The sequence below is a fragment of the Notolabrus celidotus genome, chromosome 14 (assembly GCF_009762535.1).
Source record: "Notolabrus celidotus isolate fNotCel1 chromosome 14, fNotCel1.pri, whole genome shotgun sequence".
Taxonomy (NCBI): domain Eukaryota; kingdom Metazoa; phylum Chordata; class Actinopteri; order Labriformes; family Labridae; genus Notolabrus; species Notolabrus celidotus.
Genome location: NC_048285.1, coordinates 13,209,781 through 13,231,006, shown reverse-complemented (window position 1 = coordinate 13,231,006; position 21,226 = coordinate 13,209,781). Strand labels below are relative to the sequence as shown.

At 42.5% G+C, this 21,226-nt stretch overlaps 1 protein-coding gene across 3 annotated transcripts in view; it reads left to right on the top strand.

Annotated features, from left to right (window-relative positions):
* The window catches only part of clpb (caseinolytic mitochondrial matrix peptidase chaperone subunit B), a 41,262-nt gene that overhangs the window by 6,178 nt on the left and 13,858 nt on the right, over positions 1–21,226 (top strand). For all 3 annotated transcript variants that reach the window (XM_034700724.1, XM_034700725.1, XM_034700726.1), the window contains 5 exons: positions 503–589; positions 10,254–10,357; positions 12,086–12,214; positions 17,439–17,536; positions 18,619–18,733. In XM_034700724.1, coding sequence (XP_034556615.1) covers positions 503–589; positions 10,254–10,357; positions 12,086–12,214; positions 17,439–17,536; positions 18,619–18,733 — 533 coding nt within the window. The remainder of the gene's footprint in view (positions 1–502; positions 590–10,253; positions 10,358–12,085; positions 12,215–17,438; positions 17,537–18,618; positions 18,734–21,226) is intronic.

Genomic DNA, 21,226 nt, shown 5'->3' with positions numbered 1-21,226 from the left:
TCAGAGCTGAGTGCTGACCAGACAGAGGCCAATCTGTTGACTGTAAACACACACACTGTCTGCCTGCTCTGCACACGAGACGACAGACGGACACGCACACACTTACAATGACTGTGCCACTCCAGTACCTGATGTCGTACCCTCAGGCAGTAAAACCCTGCACACACCTGGCTCACACACACACACACACACACAGACACATTAACTGGTCAAGGAGCAGTGTGTGTCTTCTCATGGTGACAAAGACATCACAGTCTCATGCTGGTGTGTCTAACAAGGCACGTCTGTGATGCAGTCAAACAAACAGCTGGCCGGCCATATTGCTTTCTTCTATGAATAAATGTAATTCTATTTTATGTTTTATGATGGTGACAAAATAGCATTATTACTAACATGTTTACACCACTACTTGGTGGAAAGCTGTTTGAAGCTCCCTCTGCTGCATGTTTATGTTTAAAGGAACCTGAATTTATAACCACTTGCTGTTTCTTCTTCCCATCAGGCTGTTGAAAGAAGGTGTCGACCCAAATCACCAGCATCGTCTAGGTTGGACCGCTCTCATGGTGGCTGCCATGAACCGACAGCACAGGTCTGTGTGTGCATGTCTGTGTGTGTGTGTGTGAACAAATCATGTGTTCCCCAGCTCTGAGAAGCCCTCCCTGGTGAACATATGTTACAGTAATGTAGTGTTTTTGGTATCATGCAGCTGTCTGCAGGAGTTAGCGTGTGAGCATCTGTCTTCCATGTCGCCCCGCTCGAGTTGTTACAGTAGGTCTACAGAAGTGCAAAGTGCGACTTTCAGAGCGACAGACGGTCTTTACCCGGTCCCCCTTCTCTCTTGTCCAACAAATTAAATTAGCCTCCTGGCCCCCAGAACACACACGACACAGAGAGGGGCCGAGGTTAAGGCCGGGCCAAATCCAATTTACAGGGCTTTTATTTTCTCCATCAGGACTGCAGGGTCACTTTTTGTTTAAGAGCCTTATGTGTCCGTGAGACGCATAATGTGATATTTGACTATGAAAAATAGATGAAATGAGCTTATGTTAAACCTCAGGGTTACAGTTGCTCCATTGTAAAGTTTGTGGAATAGAAATATCTAACAACTGAAGGTAGGGATTGGAAGCTAACTTAAGTATTGTGTTTTGCAAAGGTTAGATTGTTGATCTTCTTTATTTTGTATTCATATACTTTGTGATTTTTTATTTAGGAAGATTATTTAGTTTTGTAATATAAAATCCGACTGTAGATTCTTCCAGGCAAAAGGTGCAGAACATCTAAAAGCTTTCTTTCCCAACTCACCTCAGACTTTGGGAACAACAAATTGCACTATGTCCAGCAAACGAGAGTTGTGAATTCCATCCTTCGAGATCAAAAAGAAGGAAAAGTAGTCCTGAATTTTGCCCAAAATGGCTTTATAAGGCGTTTTTCCACCGCAGGAACTTTACTCCGGAAATAGGGACTTAACCCCTGAACTATGTGTGTTTCGACTGGAGGAACCAGGGTCTAAATTTAGTTCAGGGGTAGATAATCTCCCCCCTGAAAAGCCCTTGCTTGGGGGGTAGTACTTTTCAAAGGTCCTGGGACTTTCTGTTGAACGTAACAGTGTTTGTGGAGTTGTTGAAACACAGAGATAGTTCCTGGGAATTCATACTAGTTAAGTTTTTTATTAAGATTTCAAAATATTATTTGATATAATTTTTTTTTATATAATTCGTCACTGGCCTGATTTGCACAATCTACCCGGGACTTCAGCCTGCAGCCAAAACGCAGACAACAATGGGGGCACAGGAACCTTTTAGTTCCGGGGAAAGTAGTTATGGGGGCTAAAAGACCCCAGAACTCTTTGTCGAAATGCACTTATAGATAAAGATATACCAATAACGAGCCGGGTATACTCAAAGCAGTCCAGTTGGCTTTGGAATATAAAAACGATGAGGAAGAAAGCCACAGTCTGTAATAATGATGTACACTGTCCAGGCTGTGAAGACTTTGAGGGGAGGCATTCATGTACAAAACGTCACCATTAATCAAAGATAGGTAAAAAAAATAGCTGGACTTGTTTCTGTTGTAAAATCTGAGTTAAACATTCAGCTTTTCAGTAATGTACTGAATATGCTGCTCCTTAAACGATGAGCTGCTATCAATTAAAATCCCCAAGTGTTTAAAAGTAGATACCAACTCAATGTCTCGACCGTCTTTTACCAGATTATTCTTTTTTTCACTGCTTTACAGTATTAAATACTGATTTAAAGTTATTAATTGTTGGAATGCATTATCCATTAGATGATCTTAGATGACATTTTCACGTAAAGGTAACGACTAATGTTTTACATGACAACAAATGAGATATCAAGGACTGGACTTCATCGCCATTCAGATGAGCATTTTCTTGAATCTGTTCCATTTGATTCACAATAATCAATCAAGTGGTCATGAAAACAGAGTAGGATTCATCATAAATGAAATGATAAGTAGTGGTGCGCTCTGTGTTCACTGTCTGGTCTGTGACTTGTCCTCAGAGACACGTACAAACACCAGCGTTCACTCTGTGGTGACTTTACAGCTCCTTCATGTCTTTAGATAAACACGACCTGTGCTCAGTGATCATTCTCACATATTTATGCATTTAATGTGTTTTTGGATATAAATTTGGTTGTATTTGTGTTGTGCCTTGTGCACTGATTGTGTGTGTGTGTGTGTGTGTGTGTGTGTGTGTGTGTGTGTGTGTGTGTGTGTGTGTGTGTGTGTGTGTGTGTGTGTGTGTGTGTGTGTGTGTGTGTGTGTGTGTGTGTGTGTGTGTGTGTCACTGCACTTGTCCTGTGTGTGCGTGTGTGTGTGTTATGAGTGCTATAACTCAGCAAGGCAGTGACACTCCTCTGTGTTTAATCCCGTCTCTAACCCCCCAGTGAGCCGTCACTGCTGCGGGGAAGACAGAATATCAGTTCACACACATCCGTCACACACGCTCATACCCACACACACAAGTGAGGAAGCATGTGTGAATGCACACACACACAGACATTGGGAGTTTACCAAATATCTTAGAAGCCAACTGCCTATTACTCAGTCAGCCACAACTTTATTTGCAGGCGATAAGTGAAAACACAGGGAGCATCAGTCATGACGGAGGTTTAGCCCGTAGCTAGAGTGTCAGCATGGATCTTATCGTTGAATTACTCCCCTCCCTTCCTCCCAGCATGTTTATACTTCCTGTAACAGAAGTGAAAACTATGAGTTTTAGCCTCAGTGAAATTTCAGATGGAACAGTTTGAAGGTGAAGCGTCCAGCCTCTGTCGTGTTTAGGGGTCGAGGTGCGGCTGTGCGATGGAATCAGGGGTGGAGTAGAGGGCTGTGTGTAAGAATTAAGGGTGAGACTCTGGGGGCGTGTGTGTGCTTAGCTTTGATGTGGGGCTAAATCAGGGAGGCGCAGGGCCTGGCCCACTGTTTGCACTCTTTAACACACAATGCCCATCTCCATCTCTCTTACAATCGCTCCTTCTCTCCCTTGCCGCATTCACGTGCACAAAGAGCGCTCAGCCGAGTGTGACGCCTGTTGACCGTTCCAACCTGTCGGCCGAGCGACACGATGGAAGAGAGGGGGACAAAACGAGGGAAAGCAGAGGGATGAGTGGCTCGTCGGGGAAAGGAGAGAAGATTAGTTTGGATGTGCAAAGAGAGTGATGTGGAGTGGGATTATGAGTTTGTGGATTAGCTTTATTGAATAGTGAAAATCAGCAGAAAGAGCTCCCAATGAAACATTCCCATGACATTGTTACATTTAAACATGACTGTGATGGTGACAAATCCAGATTAGAGACAGAACCAGTTTCCATTAATAGTACATCATTATTTCTATCATGGTTTTTTAAAAATCTAAAAGGTGCTGTGGCACTTTAAAGCCCCATTTATGGGTTGTTTTTATCATGTGTTCACTGTTATAGTTTGTTCACATTAGTAACTGTTATAATATTACAGTGTTGAAAAATATAAATTTCGGGGCACCATTGGTCTAGCGGTCCAAGCGTGCGCCCCATATACAGAGGCTATAGTCTCTTCAGCTGTCCTATCTAATAAAGGCAAAAAAATATTACTTTAAAAAAAAAAAATCCTTTTAGAGATCCAAATCAATATACAATATTTAAGAGTATGTTGAATACTGCTGTACCTGAGTAGAGTTTCTTGTTCCTTCATGTTTTTTACATGTTTGAACGACAGCAAACTGAACCTTGAACCTTAATATAAGATAAGATAAGATAATCCTTTATTCGTCCCACAACGGGGAAATTTAAGTTTTACAGCAGCAAAGTAGATGCAAAACAGTATAAAGCAAACCAGAGCATATAAAATAGCAATTATTAAAAAAGTTATTAGCAATTAAAATAAAGAAGTAAAAATAAGCATATCTTATGAGGTATATAAACAACTAAATAAGTAAATTTACAAATGAAAAATGTGCAGTGAAAAATGTGCACAGACTTGTAGCCTAGGTATAAAACAATGTACAGAACAGAACTGAGAAGATGAGTAGAACAAACGTATTGCACATGTAAGAAGATGGTTGGTAACTTGATGGTTGAAAATGTGACAGGGGGTGCTGGGTCAAATGGGCAAATTTAGCAGCTCAAATATTTTAAAGGACGCTTGTCACACGTTTATACTGTTCCTTTTAGGCCAGGATGTAAAAGCGTTTCCACCAGTGCAGTGTGACAAGATGAAAAGGGTTGTTTACATGCATGACCTGCTGGAGATGGGCTGGGTAACCCAAACTGCAGTAAGAGCCTGTCAACCCTTTTACCACCTTACTATTCCTCACATGCAGACCTTTTTTTGAACAGTATCAGACTGTATGTGTTAGAAACATCACAAGGCCCCCTTACCAGGTACAGTTCCAGTAAGGAGGGATACCTCCTAAAGATAGTTAGCCCATGGTGGTACGTTTTCTGTTCCGTACAGTTCTACAGAGTATTTAATGCATATTCTAAAGCAGGGGTTCCCAAAGTGTGGGTCACCCTGGGGGTCATGAGACAAAAATGGGGGGTCGTGAGATGTCTTCCAGAAAGTTTTCTTTTTTAAATTATCTAAAAAAAAGTACATTTCACCCATTATAGTACAAAATATCAACAAAGTAGAAGCTGACCTTGAAATAAAACCCTTGAAAATAGAAAATGTAATGAGTTTTCTGCCTTTCTTTGTTGCCAGATGAATCCTAAGTTTAGGGTTAGTGAACAGTTAATTATCAAAAGCATCAGTAGCAGAAGGTAAATTCATAACGGCACAGGAATCACAGCCACATGCTCATATAGGTAGGCTAATTTTCTGCAGACCAGCTAAATGAAGCCACATTAAATCTCTTTGAGGGACAGTGGGGGTCGCAAGTCTTTGGCACCTATATTTTTGGAGTCCCATGCTGAAAAGTTTTGGAACCCCTGTTCTAAAGGAGCAGCAACAGGAGGTCCAACTCTCTGGAGTAGGCTCAAGGCTCTGTACTGTAGCCATTTGGTTTCAGGATCATTGCATATTGTTTCATAGAGATAATTTTGTGTACAATATTTCTAAATAATCACCTTCTCATCTGGCATTCCAAATTGTACCTATTTCAACATTTGCAAATAAGTTTTAAAAATAATAAGCAAACTGCTGCCACTAAGATGACATTTTTACCAACCAGATGAATTGGCTGATAAAGAAAAGAAAGCATCTTAAGTGCCCCGAGCCTCTCCTCATGGCATCTATCTGACCCCAGGTGTGAACTAGGTGACATGAGGTCAAGTGAGGTCCAGCGTCTGGGCCAGGTGGTCAGAGACATGGATGGTCAGTTCAGCTCGGGTGTCTATTATAGCACAGGAGAGACGGAAGCGTATGTTTCCTGTCTCCCCTCCAGGGCAAGGATGGGAAACTAACACCACCTCGCAGTCACACCGGTCACCTGCTGGCACGAGCTGGAAGGTCAAAACCACCAGCCTCAGCACCGGCTATGTGAACAGTTGACATTAGTTCATATGGCAGGGAGAACAAATGTAGGTAACTTAAAGACAAACTTTTAGATAATAGATAAAGGCCTTAATCTCTAGGCTGCCATGAGATATTGCTTTAATTAAAACTAAAACTATTAACAAGGTTGACGAACTTGGGCGGGGAAGAGATCAACAGGTTCCAGTTCACATGATGTAGCTGCTATATTTCAGGTAAAACGAGAAGTTCCAACATACGGAGAAAAGAATGCCAATAAAGCAAAAAGCGGATTTACGTGAAACACATTTTGCTTAGTTAAGCTACGAAAGTACAATAGTCTCATAATTTGGGGATAATAGTGTTCTGATACTTCCAGGATCACATTAGGAAGTGTGTAATTTTAGCTTTTGGCCTCGTCCTTCAAAATGGGAGTTTAACCTAATTAACCTCTGCATGCCTTCAGTTTGGCCTCAAATTAGTGCAGCAACTCTCCTCCTAAATGTCCCAAATAAAGTTAGCCACTTGATCATCAGTTGATTAGTAAAACTATAAACTGGTTCCAAGAGCTCATTAGTTTTAGCACTATCCTGTGTAATTAAATCTCCCCCTCTTTCATCTTTTTAGCTCCACTTCCCTCTTTTCATCCACTCCTCCTCCCTCTCCTCTTCCTCTCTGAAGTTTTCCTCTCTTTATCCCTCCTTGTTTACCTTTTTCTGATGCCATTAACCCTTTTCAGCCCGTCGCATTTCTTCACACAGTCCTGCCCAGCCTCGTGTGACCAACCTTAGTTTGGGTTTCTGTGTGTCTGCATGTGTCTCGGAGGATGCGCCCATGTGTTTGTAGAAGTGCTTGCAAGGGTGAGGAGAGAGCCCCCGGTGGGTCACGGCCCCCCCTGCCACAGGGATACAGTAACAAAAGGGGACCCCCCGATAGTCCTTTATGCCCCCACAGCAAGGTCAGACACAAAGACCTGGTCAGGCCGTTCTCAGCCTTGCTCTCCCACAGAAACACATATGTTCTGTAGTGATGGCACTATTGAGCGAAACCTGCTCTGGTTTTAATTTTGTTAACAGAGACGAAGGAGACGCTTGTGCTTAGTCTGCATCTTCTTTTGTGTAAGCAATGCATGAGTGTTCCAGTTGGGTTTCATACTTGAGCCTTTACTGTATCTACAACATACAATGGCACAAGACTCTATTCAGAGCTTAACACTTATTAGACAGGTTGATCACTTTTTTTGATAAACCATCAACTATTTTTCAACGTTTCTTATAAAAGGGATACATATTTTCCAGTTTCAGCTTCCCAACATAATAATTTGATAGTTTTCTGCATCATATGCAATGTTAAAATTAAAGAGACTGAAGTAGAGATTGTTTTTTAGGCATCGTAGTTCTGCAGTTTGACCAGCAGTGATTGTATTAACGGAGACAAATTGAGCTGCAGAAGCTGGCGGGATGGATCAGGCCGGTGTGATTGTGTATGTGACATTAACACACACTCATCATGTCTCTCTCTCTGAAGAAAAGTCACATGATCAATAATCTAACAATGTAAGAGGCCTGTATATGACTCAGTTTAAATTATAAGTGAAGCCGGCACAAAGGTTGTGTTGCTGGACGTCCATACGTAAAGGCCTTGATTGCCGTGGGTGAACTCTGTTGTTAAGATGAGTTTGGGAATTGGGCATTTTCACTGTTTTAGTCAAAATCTTTTTAATGAGACACAAACAGGGTATACATGAAGTGCAGTGCTGATCAGTCACTGATATTAGAGGATGTTATAAATAAACACCAAACGCAGTTAGCAGTCAGATCTACATGGGAATAGTGAGAGACATGCGCAAAGGGAAAGAACTAATAACTGCACATGGTAAGTAAATGAAGCATGGACATACAACAACAGCTTGTGTTACTGTTTTGCTTTTTAGGTTAAAGAAAATATAAAGGTAAACAAAAAACAAAACAATAAACAAACAGAAACAACAACAATTATAAAAATATCCCTACCCTGTCACTGCCAGTGGTATCGTGAAATACTTTTCCCCGTCCCATTAAAGACCTAGTTGTACATCTGAAAGAGAGAGATGATGAAGCTGCATCTGAATCATGGTTTTAAAGGTTTGTACAGAGTTCAGAAAGGGTCCCCAAATTTCAATAAACTGTGCATTTGAATGTTGGAGTGAGAATCTTATTTTCTCTAGCTTTAAGCAAGCCATAATATCTGCCAACCATTGTGCATGTGTTGGCGGGGGAAGCATCTCTCCATCTGAGTAGCACGGCACGCCTGGTCAGGAGGGAAGCAAAGGCCAGAATCCGCTGTTTTTGTCCCGATAACTGCACCACTCCTCCAGTGACCCCAAACACAGCAACAAGAGGATTGGGTTTCAATTCAACGTTGATTATCTTGAATATAGTATGAAATACCTCTGTCCAGTATTTACATTTTCAGTTTTAATTGAACTGAAAATCATTACAGTATAATCTTGATTGATAAATCTTGTTTAGTTTCACACCTCCCACGCAGACTGACTCTGTGGTCAGAATTGTGAAGGTGCTCCATTGTAATTTAATTTGCACCTTCTTACTTCTAACCCTCCTGTTACCCTCAAATTTACTAAAATCTTTTATCGTTGGGGTCAATTTGACCACAGCCATTTAAACCTCCAGAAACTGATTGTTACCCAGGTTTATGTGTCGGGTACTTTGTGTCTTTGTTGACTACCTAAATAGTCAACAAAATATATTTCAAGCATACAAAACAATTTAAAGCATTTCGAAGGACTTTATTTGTAAAACAGAACATCAAACTGCTCTCGTCAGCCCTGCCTTGTTTCTATGTTATGAAAACATATGACACAGAACGCATCATTGAATGTCTTTAGAGACATGGTGGCTGGAAATATATCTCAATTTAAAGGTTGGTGGTTCAATCCCAGCTCCTGCAGTCACATGCGGAAGTGTCCTTGGTTACAGTGAACTCAATATCATCCAAAACAACCAAAACAAATGTGTGTAAAATGTTGATATTTCTTATTTTATATACAGCTAAAACAGCCTGGGTTCAAATTGACTCCAAGGAGCACAGATGCGTACATTTTCTTAACAGGACATTGGAACATGTGAACATTTTAATTTTACGTTTTCCCAATTGTCAACATTAAATTAGGAAAAGTCATGAAATATGAAGCCAAAAAAATGATGTTAGTCATTAATAATAATAATGTCTTTGCTTCATCAGTCTTAAGTATGAAGCAGGAAAGCACCACCTACCAGGCTGCCCCACACAGCCACAGGTCTAACAGCAACCTGAAGAGTTCTGTCAGGGTTCATATTTTCGTCCATTTCGCCCTTGCTCTCCAGCATCACAGACTAGCTGACTCGTTCGTGGGTGTGTGTTCGCGTGCATGTCTGTGTCTCAATGTCAAAGCCAACGCTCACGTTCACGGTGGTAAATGTAAAGTGTACTCTGTAGACGGAGAGACGCTACCTGGAATGTCCGCTGGGTCACAGTGAGTGGTGTTGCCGAGGTTCTCGTGTTTGTTCTATAAGGCTGTACGCTCCAATGAAGGGCTGCACGAACACACAAAAACACACAGACCCCCTCTCCCCTCCAGTGGCGCCGGAAACAGGGCCGACCCTTGCCCCTTCCATGTGCACATATGTACATGTTAGGAGGAAGACAAGCGTGTACTTTAGGAGAAATACGAGAGAGGCTATTGAAGGATGTCAATGTGGGGTCTGTTAGAAATGGAGGTGAATCAGGTGAAAGGGTGATTTTTGATATCAGCATTTATATCTTTGTACACCGTGGTTGGTTTTAAGACAAATCTAAAGAATTTGAGTATGAGACTGACTTTGTCAAAAAGTTGTATTCAATGTTGTGGAGGAAGTAAGTCCTGCTCCAGTCCCAAATCACATCTCCTTTCTTTGTCCTGTAGACCGACTCATATTTAGGCACATTTGCTCAGGTGTGTTTTTAGGGATCAGTAAGTCTTTATTAGGGTTAAGCAATGAACATGTACTTTTAAGGCATGAAAAGTTTGTAGAGATTTGAAGTTTATGTAACCTTAAATTCTTATGAAATCGTTGGACAAAAAAGAATTACATGTTGTGATAGAAGATTAATAAAGTAAGTCATAACTCTGACCTGTAGTCCTAGTAATTTATTAAAGCCGTGGTACTGCAACTTCCTAACAGTGGAAAGACACGGCTGTGAGCATGTGCAGATAAGTATGATACATGTTGTCACGAGTTATTTCACATGTACTCAGCTGTGTGTCTTCTGTTGCGTTCCAGTGTGGTGAAGGTTCTGCTCGAAGCCGGTGCCGACCCGAACGCTGGAGATCACTTCAACAATGTTTACGACACCTCTCGGGAGAAAGGCATCCACTCACTGGAAGGTGAGTGAAAAAGAAAAAACACATCACATCTGTGCGTGCGTGTGCGTGTGTGTGTGTGTGTGTGTGTGTGTGTGTGTGACTGTATCTGTGTGTGTGTGACTGTATCTGTGTGTGGTTACTATATTACTCATATGAATCCTAAGTGTTGAACCAAATATTATGAGACATTATAATTTGCATAAAAATTTGCATATATGTACATGTTTCATCTTTCTGTTATTCATTTCTTATGTTCTAAGACAATAAGTCTGTGTTTTATTTGTTTTTCTTCAGAGCTGCGCACACAAAGATAAGATGGCACAGACACACACACACACAGACACACTTCTTCAACCCCCCCAGTCTGTGTTGGGTTTCTGCCGACATATTTATATGGGATATGTATATTGCAGACATTTATATGGCTGTCAGGTTTGGGTCCACGTGGGGCCGGCGTAGCGTTGGGAAGTGTTTCCCAGACGCACACTGATGGATGGGCTAGGGGGGCCTGTGCGACGCTTTATTGGGTTAGCTATGATTATCCCGCCCTGTCTCTCTCTCTCTCGCTCTCTCTCTCTCTCACACACACACACACACACACACACACACACACACACACACACACACACACACACACACACACACACACACACACACACACACACACTGCAGAGAAAGACTGCGAGAGAAAAAAAGAGTGGGATGGATAGAGGAAGGGAAAGACTGATGAAGGTAGGGAGAATGAAAGGAGGAAGGCAGTGAAAGAAAGCGAGACCAAGAGAAAGAGGAGCAATAGATGGAGTATGGGAGAAGTTAAAGATGGAGCAGAAGGAAGAAGATTTGGATGTTGCAAAGGGATGATCGAGGGAGGGAGGGATTGGAGGAAATGGGTGGGATGATGAGGGAAGGAGAGGAAGTCGGGAAATGGATGAGACAAAGTTATTGGGATGGAGGGAGCAGGGAGGGAGGGAGGAAGAGGGTGCGAGTGATGAAAGGAATTGATGGGTAGGGAGGAGGAGAGGAAGGAGGCGGAAAAATAAAAATGGATGATGGAGGAGTGGCACAAGATGAGTGCTCTTATGAAAAAGATAAGTAAGGAGAGAATGATAGACTATCTCTATTATCAGCGGGGAGGAAGGCAAAAAAGACCCTGCAACATTACGCACATTATTCCTATCGCGTTGGACAGTTGAGCTTAAATCTGTGGAAATGAACAACCGCTCTAACACTGGAAACAGGAGGAACAATCATGTAGTCTGCTGTTTTATCATAACAACATGTTATGAAGCCTAAACACTCACTGTAAACAGATTAGACAAAGTTCTGCCAGATATCAGGCCTGGTGAAAATGTTCCAAATTCATCACTCATGTTCAGTCAGACCCGCTGAGTACTGGTTATCAGTTTCTATATTTAGAGAGCAAAATCACAACAATATGTATCTCATGACACTCCAAAAGTATACCACCGCTCGACCGTATGTGTTTACATATTTTTTTTACAGAGATTGGTGACGAGAACAGGGAAAAAGTTCTCTGTACATACAAAACCTAAGAGCTCAGATGTGCTCCCATTGGTCAGCCATCTTTCTTGGCTGGCTGGCTTCAAACAAAGAAACACAGAAGTATCAGATAGACACAACTAGAGGATACAGTTACCCCTTGTTTTATTTTTTCATCATTGCTTGTATCAGAAGTCTTTTTGAAATTAACCATGTCCACATTTTTTTGCCCTTTGTCCCTCCTCACAGTCCTCGTATCCAGAGAGGACGAATTCAGCAGCAGGCTCAGCAGCAGGGCTGGTTTCCGTGGTTGCACAGCGCTTCACTACGCCACACTGGCTGATGATCCACACACGGTTCGCATGCTGCTTGAGGCTGGTACGTCTCAAACCAACCCATCCACACCTCATCCCTAAACCCTTGTTTTACACCACAGTAGTATGAGTTGAGTCTTATATGAATACTAGGGATGCACTGAAAATTCGGCCCATGGAAAGACTTTTATCGCTGAAACAGAATGTTGTGATGATGCAAGCAAAAAACGCGGCCAGTGCGCACTTGTCTGGATGAGGGCCAACATGTCTGCATCCATTCTTCCTTTAACTGCAGCACTAAAGCGTCTTCTAAGCAAAGAGGTTGAGACAGACCACGGAGTGAAAACAATGAAAAGAACACTCTTAGAGTCTGTCAGCACACGTTTCACTGAGATCTATTCGTATCTTTTGCACTTCATCGTGACTGTACTTGATCCGCATTATAAAGATCATTACTTGGATGTGGGAATAAAGCAGCGCGCACGAGAAATGATCCAGGCCGCGATGGATGCGGAGAACCCGCTTGCCTTGATTTTACTATAGACATAAATGCAATGGTACTAATAATTGGCATAATCATTTATTTCGGTGTTTTCGGTTTTCGGCCTTGGTTTCCTCATTTTCAGTTTTCGGACAAGAATTTCATTTCAGTGCATCCCTAACGAATACCAAATAGTGTGAAAAGGATCAGTTTATCACATTCAGCTGTAGCTTGTGGTGGAAGAAGTGTTCTTGGGCAAAACTCTCAACGCCCAAATATTGCTCCAGAAGGCACAGCCATGGAGTATACGCTCGGTTGTTATAAGATTAGATTCTAATGAGCAGCCTGTTACTCTGCATAGCCTCCTTTGCCATGAGTGTACAAGTGTTTGTGAGAAAGGGTGAATGCTGACCTGTGGTAGTAATCACTTTAAGTGGTTTGAAGACAATAACACTGGATAAGTGCAATCCATTAGCTTCATGTTCCTGCTCTGATTTTATTTCAATGAGATGCTCCATTTACCTCTGAGAATGAGAGGAAGAGGTGCAGAAGATTTTTTAGGCGCCTTGTCTCAATGAAGCTGAAACAAACTGACAAACCTCAACTGTGTGTCGACCAGTGACTCAACACAATGTGTTTGTCTGAGACACTTCATCGAAAGTTACTCCTCTCTGCCAAGGAGGTTATGTTATCGATCTAGTGTGTTTATGTGGTCTGTTAAAGGCCAAGTTTTGAATTGGTGTTGTACAAAAGAAGAACTCAATTTTTCATATAAATTGTTTTTTTTTAAATGCAAACTTAATTTTTTAAGTTTTATTTTTGGGGCTTTTTGCCTTTATTTGGTAGGATAGCTGAAGAGAGACAGGAAATGTGGAGAGTAGAGAGTGAGGGAAGACATGCAGGAAATGGTCACGGCCAAGAATCGACCCGGCGACCCCCGCAACAAGGACTATAGCCTCTATATGTGGGACGCTAAGACCGCTAGGCCACCGGCACCCCTCATATACAATTTTTTTTGTAAATATGGAGGCAAAAATCCGGCTACTACAATATTGTGCTGAACAGATTATTTTTTGCATTTTAAATATCACCTTTTAAGCATCGTCATGTTCCCTTAATTCTTAGATAGAACACATTTTTTGTTTCTAGCTCACCCTTTAGTATAAAATTGATATTAATGAGGCAAACAAATGTAAATATAAAGGTCATCAGTTTGATCACAGCACATTACACTCTCAGCTTCCTCTGGGCTTTCCAGACTAAAGGCTCCTCATCTCCCCATCAGAGCTGGAGGCAGCGTTGTCTCCATCAGCTTTAAAAAGCGTCCATGTATCTTCATCCTAACGCGTCCACCCTCGAGTAATATAAACATTATTACAAAGCTCATTTGAAATTGATCACTTGTTCATCCCCCTCTGAATTCACCCCCGTTACACCCGCACCTGTCGTTGACTCAGCTCTACACACACACACAGTCAGGGACCCTCAGGGCAGAAGAGCCCCCTCAGTTTCCAGGCGAGCAGCTCTTAACCAGGCCAGGCCTAGTTGAACTGTGACCTCCTCACAGAACATGCCCCTGGGGTAACTCCACGATCCACAATCACAGGATGTGTGTGCCTTTTGTGAGTATATATATGTGTGAGAGCATGTCTGTATTTGTGCACTCAAGCCTCCATTTATTTATTAAAATATTCATATATTCATGAAGGCTTTTGTGTTTTTAGTACATCAAAAGTTTAAACACGCCTCTTTGAGTCATAACCCGGTCATCTGAGGTCGCTGCTTTTTAGACTGATCCAATTTGAATCTAAAAACACTCAATTTTTGGATCAAACACCCAAACCAACATCATAACACACACTCATTTACACACTTAGATACACGCGCAAACACACATACAGAGGCTATTATTAATGTCTTGTTTATGTTTATGATGGATGGTGTGTCCAAAACTCGGCCTGCTCGTCTCTCCCGTCTCACCCCTGCATCTGTGAGCGCCCTGTACGCTTAAACAAATCACTTGGTCTAACTCGATCAAATGTTCTGCAGACGCATTTTTGAATTAAAAAGGTAAGAAATTTCACAAAGCAGAGACATTTGTTATAAGACAATCTGATTAAAGACGCAGTGGGCATCTGCTCGCCCGACTGGGCCAGTGCTGGGTTGGCGCCACTATCACAGCCAATCACAGTCATGACATCACACTCTCCAAACCACAGACACATATTTGTCCATGTCCATGTGGGGTTCTGTGGGAGTGGGTGCATCATTTGAGGCTCTGTTTTCTTGATAAAGCTTGAGTCTCTTTCTTTTCTTTCATCCATGTCTTCTGTGTAGACTCTTATCAATCTTCTTTTACATCATCACAAAAAGTCATATACCCTGGCACAGCTTCAGGACATCCATGTGGATTTATGTGTGTGTGTGTCATCATCCCTTCATGTATGTGTGTTCCTGTACCGAGTTGTGGTGTGTGTGTGTGTGTGTGTGTGTGTGTGTGTGTGTGTGTGTGTGTGTGTGTGTGTGTGTGTGTGTGTGTGTGTGTGTGTGTGTGTGTGTGTGTGTGTGTGTGTGTGTGTGTGTGTGTGTGTGTGTCCAACACCTTGTTATTTCCCTTGTGTTCTTATCCATCCATGTAACTTTACTAGCCGTGGGTTTTGCTCTTTTGGCCTCAGCCAGCCCTCCACTCAGGTCTCCATCCATCACAGTCTTCAGGCCCACCCCCGGGCCTCTCCTCAGCCCACAGTCCCTCACATTACCTGCAGAGGCTCCCTGGTTCCTCCCCAGGTTCCATATCAGGCCCGCAGCCAGGGGCACTCAGTAATGGGCCGCTCTGTAGGTGGTAGCAGGCCAGAAGAGAGACACACATGCTCACAGGCACACACACATTACAAAAAAAACAAGGACACACACGCACACCCACAAAGAGCAGCAGGGGCTCTCTCCCACCAGCTGCAGTGAAAGAGAGGGAGGAGGAAATAGGAAAGAGGAGGGACTCCTAATAGGCATAACTAAAGCAGTCCTAATGAAGGGATCCTGTGTGTGTGCTTGAGTGTGTGTGTGTGACTGTTTAGCTGTGGTGTGTGTGTGTGTGCATGTGTGTGTGTGATTGTCGTTAGTGTTGATCCTGTTATAAAGTGCTATGGCCCAGAGGGTTGGCCTGATATTAAAGCCCTAAATGATGCTATTTATTATGTCCACTGTCTGTGTGTTTGTCTGTGTGTTTGGGTGCTTTATTGCTTTCCTCCCTCATGTTTTTAGTGTGTATGTGTGTGTGTTGAGGGGGGGGGTTAGTTGTGTATTGTCGTGGGGATCGATAGCTTCGTGAGCAGGTCACAAAATTTAGGAGTTTATCTATGATCATGGCAGTGATTATTAGTCTCTGTGGTCGGTGCTGGTAGGAGCAGGGACAAGCAGCAGTTCTATTGATTACTTTGACTGTTTCATTTTTTCTGAGAGGAGCTCTAACAGAGAAAGAGAGCTGTGGAGACCTTAATGTGCCCTTTATACATCCAGTTTGAATACATCTTCATGGAGTTATGTGTCTAACCGTTTGTCAGTGATGGATTGTATCATCCTGATTTTTGTGCAAGTGTCTTAAACTACTGAGCCTCAGATTGTTGTAATCTGACTTTTCAAAAATCAAACTTGAATCTTGAACAGTGCCAGTTCGGTCTGAGACCAACCAGCAAAATCCTCTTTGATATAAATCCTTTGAGTGACTGATGCTATAAAATATAGTCATCTCAAATGTTAAATATTTAGCAATTGAGCCTAGTAAACTTCAGACTTCATCAATTTGAAATCAGAGTCCAAAGCAGTACAAATCTGATTAAGCACTCAATGCCAACCTTCATCATAATGAAGCCTTTAAGCAGAAATACTTTGGCATTAAAATGAAACATAAATGGCTTTTTATTATACTGAGTAATCACAGCACCTTAGATTTTACTGTTTGGAGACTCCAAAGAGCACTTGTGATCAGTGTATCTTTGAAGGAAAGGGTTCTTACAAGAGGACGCACTCCCTTTTTGTCCTCTTCTTTTGAGTCTGGGTGCAGTGGATGCATTTTAGTCATCTCCTGGCACTGCATTTCTGTTGACATAATATCAATTATAACCTAAGCTACACATTTGTGCATGTAATGTGTATCATTCTGTATCAGTGTGTTTCATTTTGCCTGATATGAGGCTGATGTGTTGCAAACACTTGATGCACTGGTTAATGTTGAGGCACATGTGTGTGTGAAACTCTGGCTGACCGTGGTGGCACAGGTCAGGGCAGAAGTCTCTGCTAACCACTCTCACTGACAAGCCCACCTCTGTCCAGTCCTGGCACACTTCACATGTACTGTGACATCATGTTTCTTCCTCATTTCATCCCCTGACCCCTAATGTTTAACTGAATCTTTCCTCCGTTTGACCCCTCCTGCTGTGTGCCAGTGTGTGCTCATTTGCCTCAAAAGCCCCCAACCTGCAACAACCTGCAGTGTGTATAGATTGTATAATAATGCAGGTTGCTGGTGTGGGGGTGTCGGGGGTCAGAGAGTGTGTTATTGGCACGCGTTGCAGATATGAAACCCCCTGTAGGGTCATTGCATAGCTGTCCTGCTTTACTGCAGTGACCCCTGAACCCTAATGACCCCTCACACCCAACCTCACACTCTCCATTGACGTCTTGACCCTCCCACTGAGGTGCTCTTTGCATTTTCTTGCCATACTTTATATATGTATGTGTTTTAAATAATTAGTTGCCACAAATCCTTTGAAGGTATAACTGTCTTAATTGCACATTTTCTTACTCCTAGGTGCAAACCCTCTGCAGACCAATGGTTTGGGACACACAGCGCGGGCCTATGCGAAGGAGGGTGACGTGAGTGCAGTGCTGCAGGAGTGGGAGGGCAAGGTATGACACACTTATTAGATCTATACAGACACAAGTGATCGTTTTATTCTGCAAAGTATGCAACGATTAAAAAATCATTCGTTTCCATGCACACTAATGCTCAGATTCTGCAGTTGCTTCCTGTTGCCTGGACTGAATGACTCGGCAGAAGTCACCCTGTAGACATCTGTGTCATTCATTTGCCTTCATGCACACAGACACACACTCCTCAGGAGGCCTATGTCAGGGTAGTGACTGACTGACAGGTGTTATTGAGGATTGGCATCATGAAAGCTGGTTGGGGTTAACTGGGGTTAATATACAATGAGGAGTCGACATTTAACTGCTTTAGAAACTGTTAAATGAACATTGAGAACACTGGGAGTTGTAGTTTTAAAAGTATGTGTTATATCTTTTCAAATGCTCTTGATGGGGATCACTTATTTTAAATGATGCAATATAATTCTTATACTGCCTGATTTTTTTCTTAACTTCTCTGCATTGTCTGCTGAAGTTTCATTGAAAGTTGTTTAACAGTTATGCAGAATCAGCTGACTGGTGGCTCTGCTGGTTTCTTAAATAAAAACCTGAGTTTCCGTAGTTATCTAGCAGCTTGACAGCAGGCCAGAGCTAAGCAAGATGGAGGGAGAGAATAAACAGCCTGCCTCCACTGCAGGGCGGAAAACTGGAGTCAGACGAGACAAAGAGGAGAGGATGAATGAGGCATGGGGAGCATACGGGGAAGAAAGAGACAAGAAACTAAGGGGGGAAGTGGGGAAAAGATTCAGAAAGAGAAACAAGAGCAAAGCAAAACATGATGTCACTTTTGTAAGTCTGTTATTTAGCAGCTATTCCAAGACACAAACATTAGCTCCATCACTCTGTTTTTCCAGACTAACTGTCTTGGCTGTGAACACACTTCTTGAACAACGTAATTTAGCAGTAAAGCCTCTCCCGTTGTTTTTGGGAATGCTTTGGTAAAGGTGATGTTAGAAGCCTGAAATGTCCTCAGTGTCCTCATGAGTAGATTTCTGCCTCAAAACATCTCTCTTCTCTCCCTGGTTTATTGACCCTTTCTTCTGTTTTCTGGTATGCCTCTATAGTTCCAGGAGGCACAGGCTCGGCGGGAGGCAGAGGAGAGGAGGAGGTTCCCCCTGGAGAGGAGGCTGAAGGAGCATATCATCGGACAGGAGGGTGCCATCAACACTGTGGCCTCAGGTAAACACACGCACACACACAAAACACACTGACAGGTAACCAGGTAGACACACATAAATCATTATATAAAATTAATGCAACTATCTGAAAAAGTAAATACATAAATACATGCAGCCCTGTCCTCCTTTGTCTCTTTTTCTTTCTTTTCAGTGTTTCTTTTTTCTGCTCTCCTCCTTTTCCTCTCGCTCACTCTCCTCCCTTCTCTCCCACAGTAGGCGGGTTCAGACAGACCGGCGGAGGCTGTAATTGGTTAATTGTGATGAATGAGCTGTCTGTCAGGCATACACAGGTGCTGTGTGCGCGTGTGTGCGTGTGTGTGTGTGTGTGTGTGTGTGCCTGACAGCTGATGAGGCCAGGCCTGGAGCCACCAGTTAACACGATTACAGAGAGAGGAGACATACTACAGACCCCCCCCCCCCCTTACCCCCACTCCTTTCTCTTCCTCCTCCTCCTGCTTCCTCCTCTCCATCTCTCTTCTCTATTCTCTTCTCCCCTCCATCTCTCTCACTTTCTACCCCTCCAGTCCTAATCTCACTCATTCTTTCACTTTGTGGCCACCACCTTTTTTTGCATCCTCCAGGCACAGCTCTTCCCTGCTGGGCCCGTCCACCTGCCTTCATTTGAAACTAAAAGAGTCAGGGACAGACAGATGAAAGACAAAGTGATGGAGACAGGGAGAGAAGAAACAGATGAGACAGGGGTAAAACAAACAGAGGCATTGGGGGACAGAAAAGAGACGTGGACACTGATGGGAGACGATAGCGGAGAAGTAGCTGAGAAGCAGAGAGCTCAGAGCATTGACAGAAAGACGAAGAGAGCGAGTGTAATGCATGAGGAAGAGGAGGGAGGATGAGTTAGAGCACAATAACACAGCAGACAGTTAAGAGCTGATATTACACCAGGCATCCATGGAGGCCCTGTATTGATCCGCAGATGTGTGTGTGTGTGTGTGTGTGTGTGTGTGTGTGTGTGTGTGTGTGTGTGTGTGTGTGTGTGTGTGTGTGTGTGTGTGTGTGTGTGTGTGTGTGTGTGTGTGTGTGTGTGTGTGTGTGTGTGTGTGTGTGTGTGTTGAGATTCTGCAGTAAAGAGAGGCTGTGTGATATTTTTATGATCTCCGACAGATTTGTGAAAATAATCAACTCACTCCCAAAGCAGATATTATAATCCGTAATGTTCATGTGAGAGCAAACGCTGCAGAGCTTTAAACAAAGAGGAGGAGCACTTGGCTTTTTCACTATGTAGAAATTATAACGCCATTTTTCAAAATAATCAGACTGTGAATCAAAACACAAACACAGAAACCTCTTCAAGAGCAGCTTAAAGAGTCTGTGTGGTGTCGCTGTGAGTCCAGGAAGAAAGAGAGAATCATGGGACTTGTTGTCTTTGGAAGGGTGATGAATGATTGTTGTTATCATGGCAAATTGTCCAGAAAGCCATAGACGACATCACCACAGTGATAAAAAAAGAAAAAAAAAACAGCCTATCGATCTCTAAAAAGTATTACAGTGAATATATCACACACACGCTGAAACGGAGCAAGAGAACCTGTGAGATGCTGAAGGAAGGATCTAACACTATGCATTTGTACTTGTATTGTATGATTTTGTCCATGAGCTGAGAAGAGATCAACCAAAGAGTCAGAGGGGAAGTAGAGATGAGGAGATGGAGCAGGATAGAGAGAGGAAGTTGTAGATAAGGAGACAACAAATGAGAAAGGGATACAGAGATAAAGAGTAAGGAGGGAGCTGCACGTGACCACATTATGTCATAGCAGGAGCCACATACACAACAGCCTACTTTAAGATGCTATATGTTGAACATTTTATTTACAATAGTGGGACTGAAGCTCATTATTTCCACCAGGTTGCGTGTTAATGTTTTATTATTGTCAGACTATAAAATGTTTGAAATATAATAGTGATTTATAAAACATGTCTGCAATGTTCTCAGTTTAACTCCACCTTTTGTTTGATTTTAAAACCACAGACTGTTAATTCAGTTTTTCAGTCTCAGTGACATCACTCACTTGTTTCTGAGGAGTTATGAAACCCAAACATACATGGTGGCCATGAAGGACAAAACTAATTTACAAAGTTGGAGACAAATTTACATTTTGGAAAACATTTTTCATTTTATAAAACACAATTACATCAGCAAAACACTTTTACCAAGGCCAAAACAAATTTAAATTTAAGAAAACAATTTTACAAAAGATGAAACACTTTTACAAAATTGGAGACAATTTTACAAACGACGGAACACTTTGAGTCTGACTCCTTTTAGCCTGACTCCATTTAGCCTGAAGCTATGTGGTCTGAGGCCGTTTCATCTGAATTCTGACACATGATGAAGGTTTTGTGGAGATATGACGGAGCTTTTCCGGAGACATGATGCTTTTTCATCTGAGGTCTGACACCTCTCCTGAGACCCAAGGATATCCTAATATGTAAACCGTGTCGCTCTGTTTGGTCTCTCTCCATCAAAACAAACTAA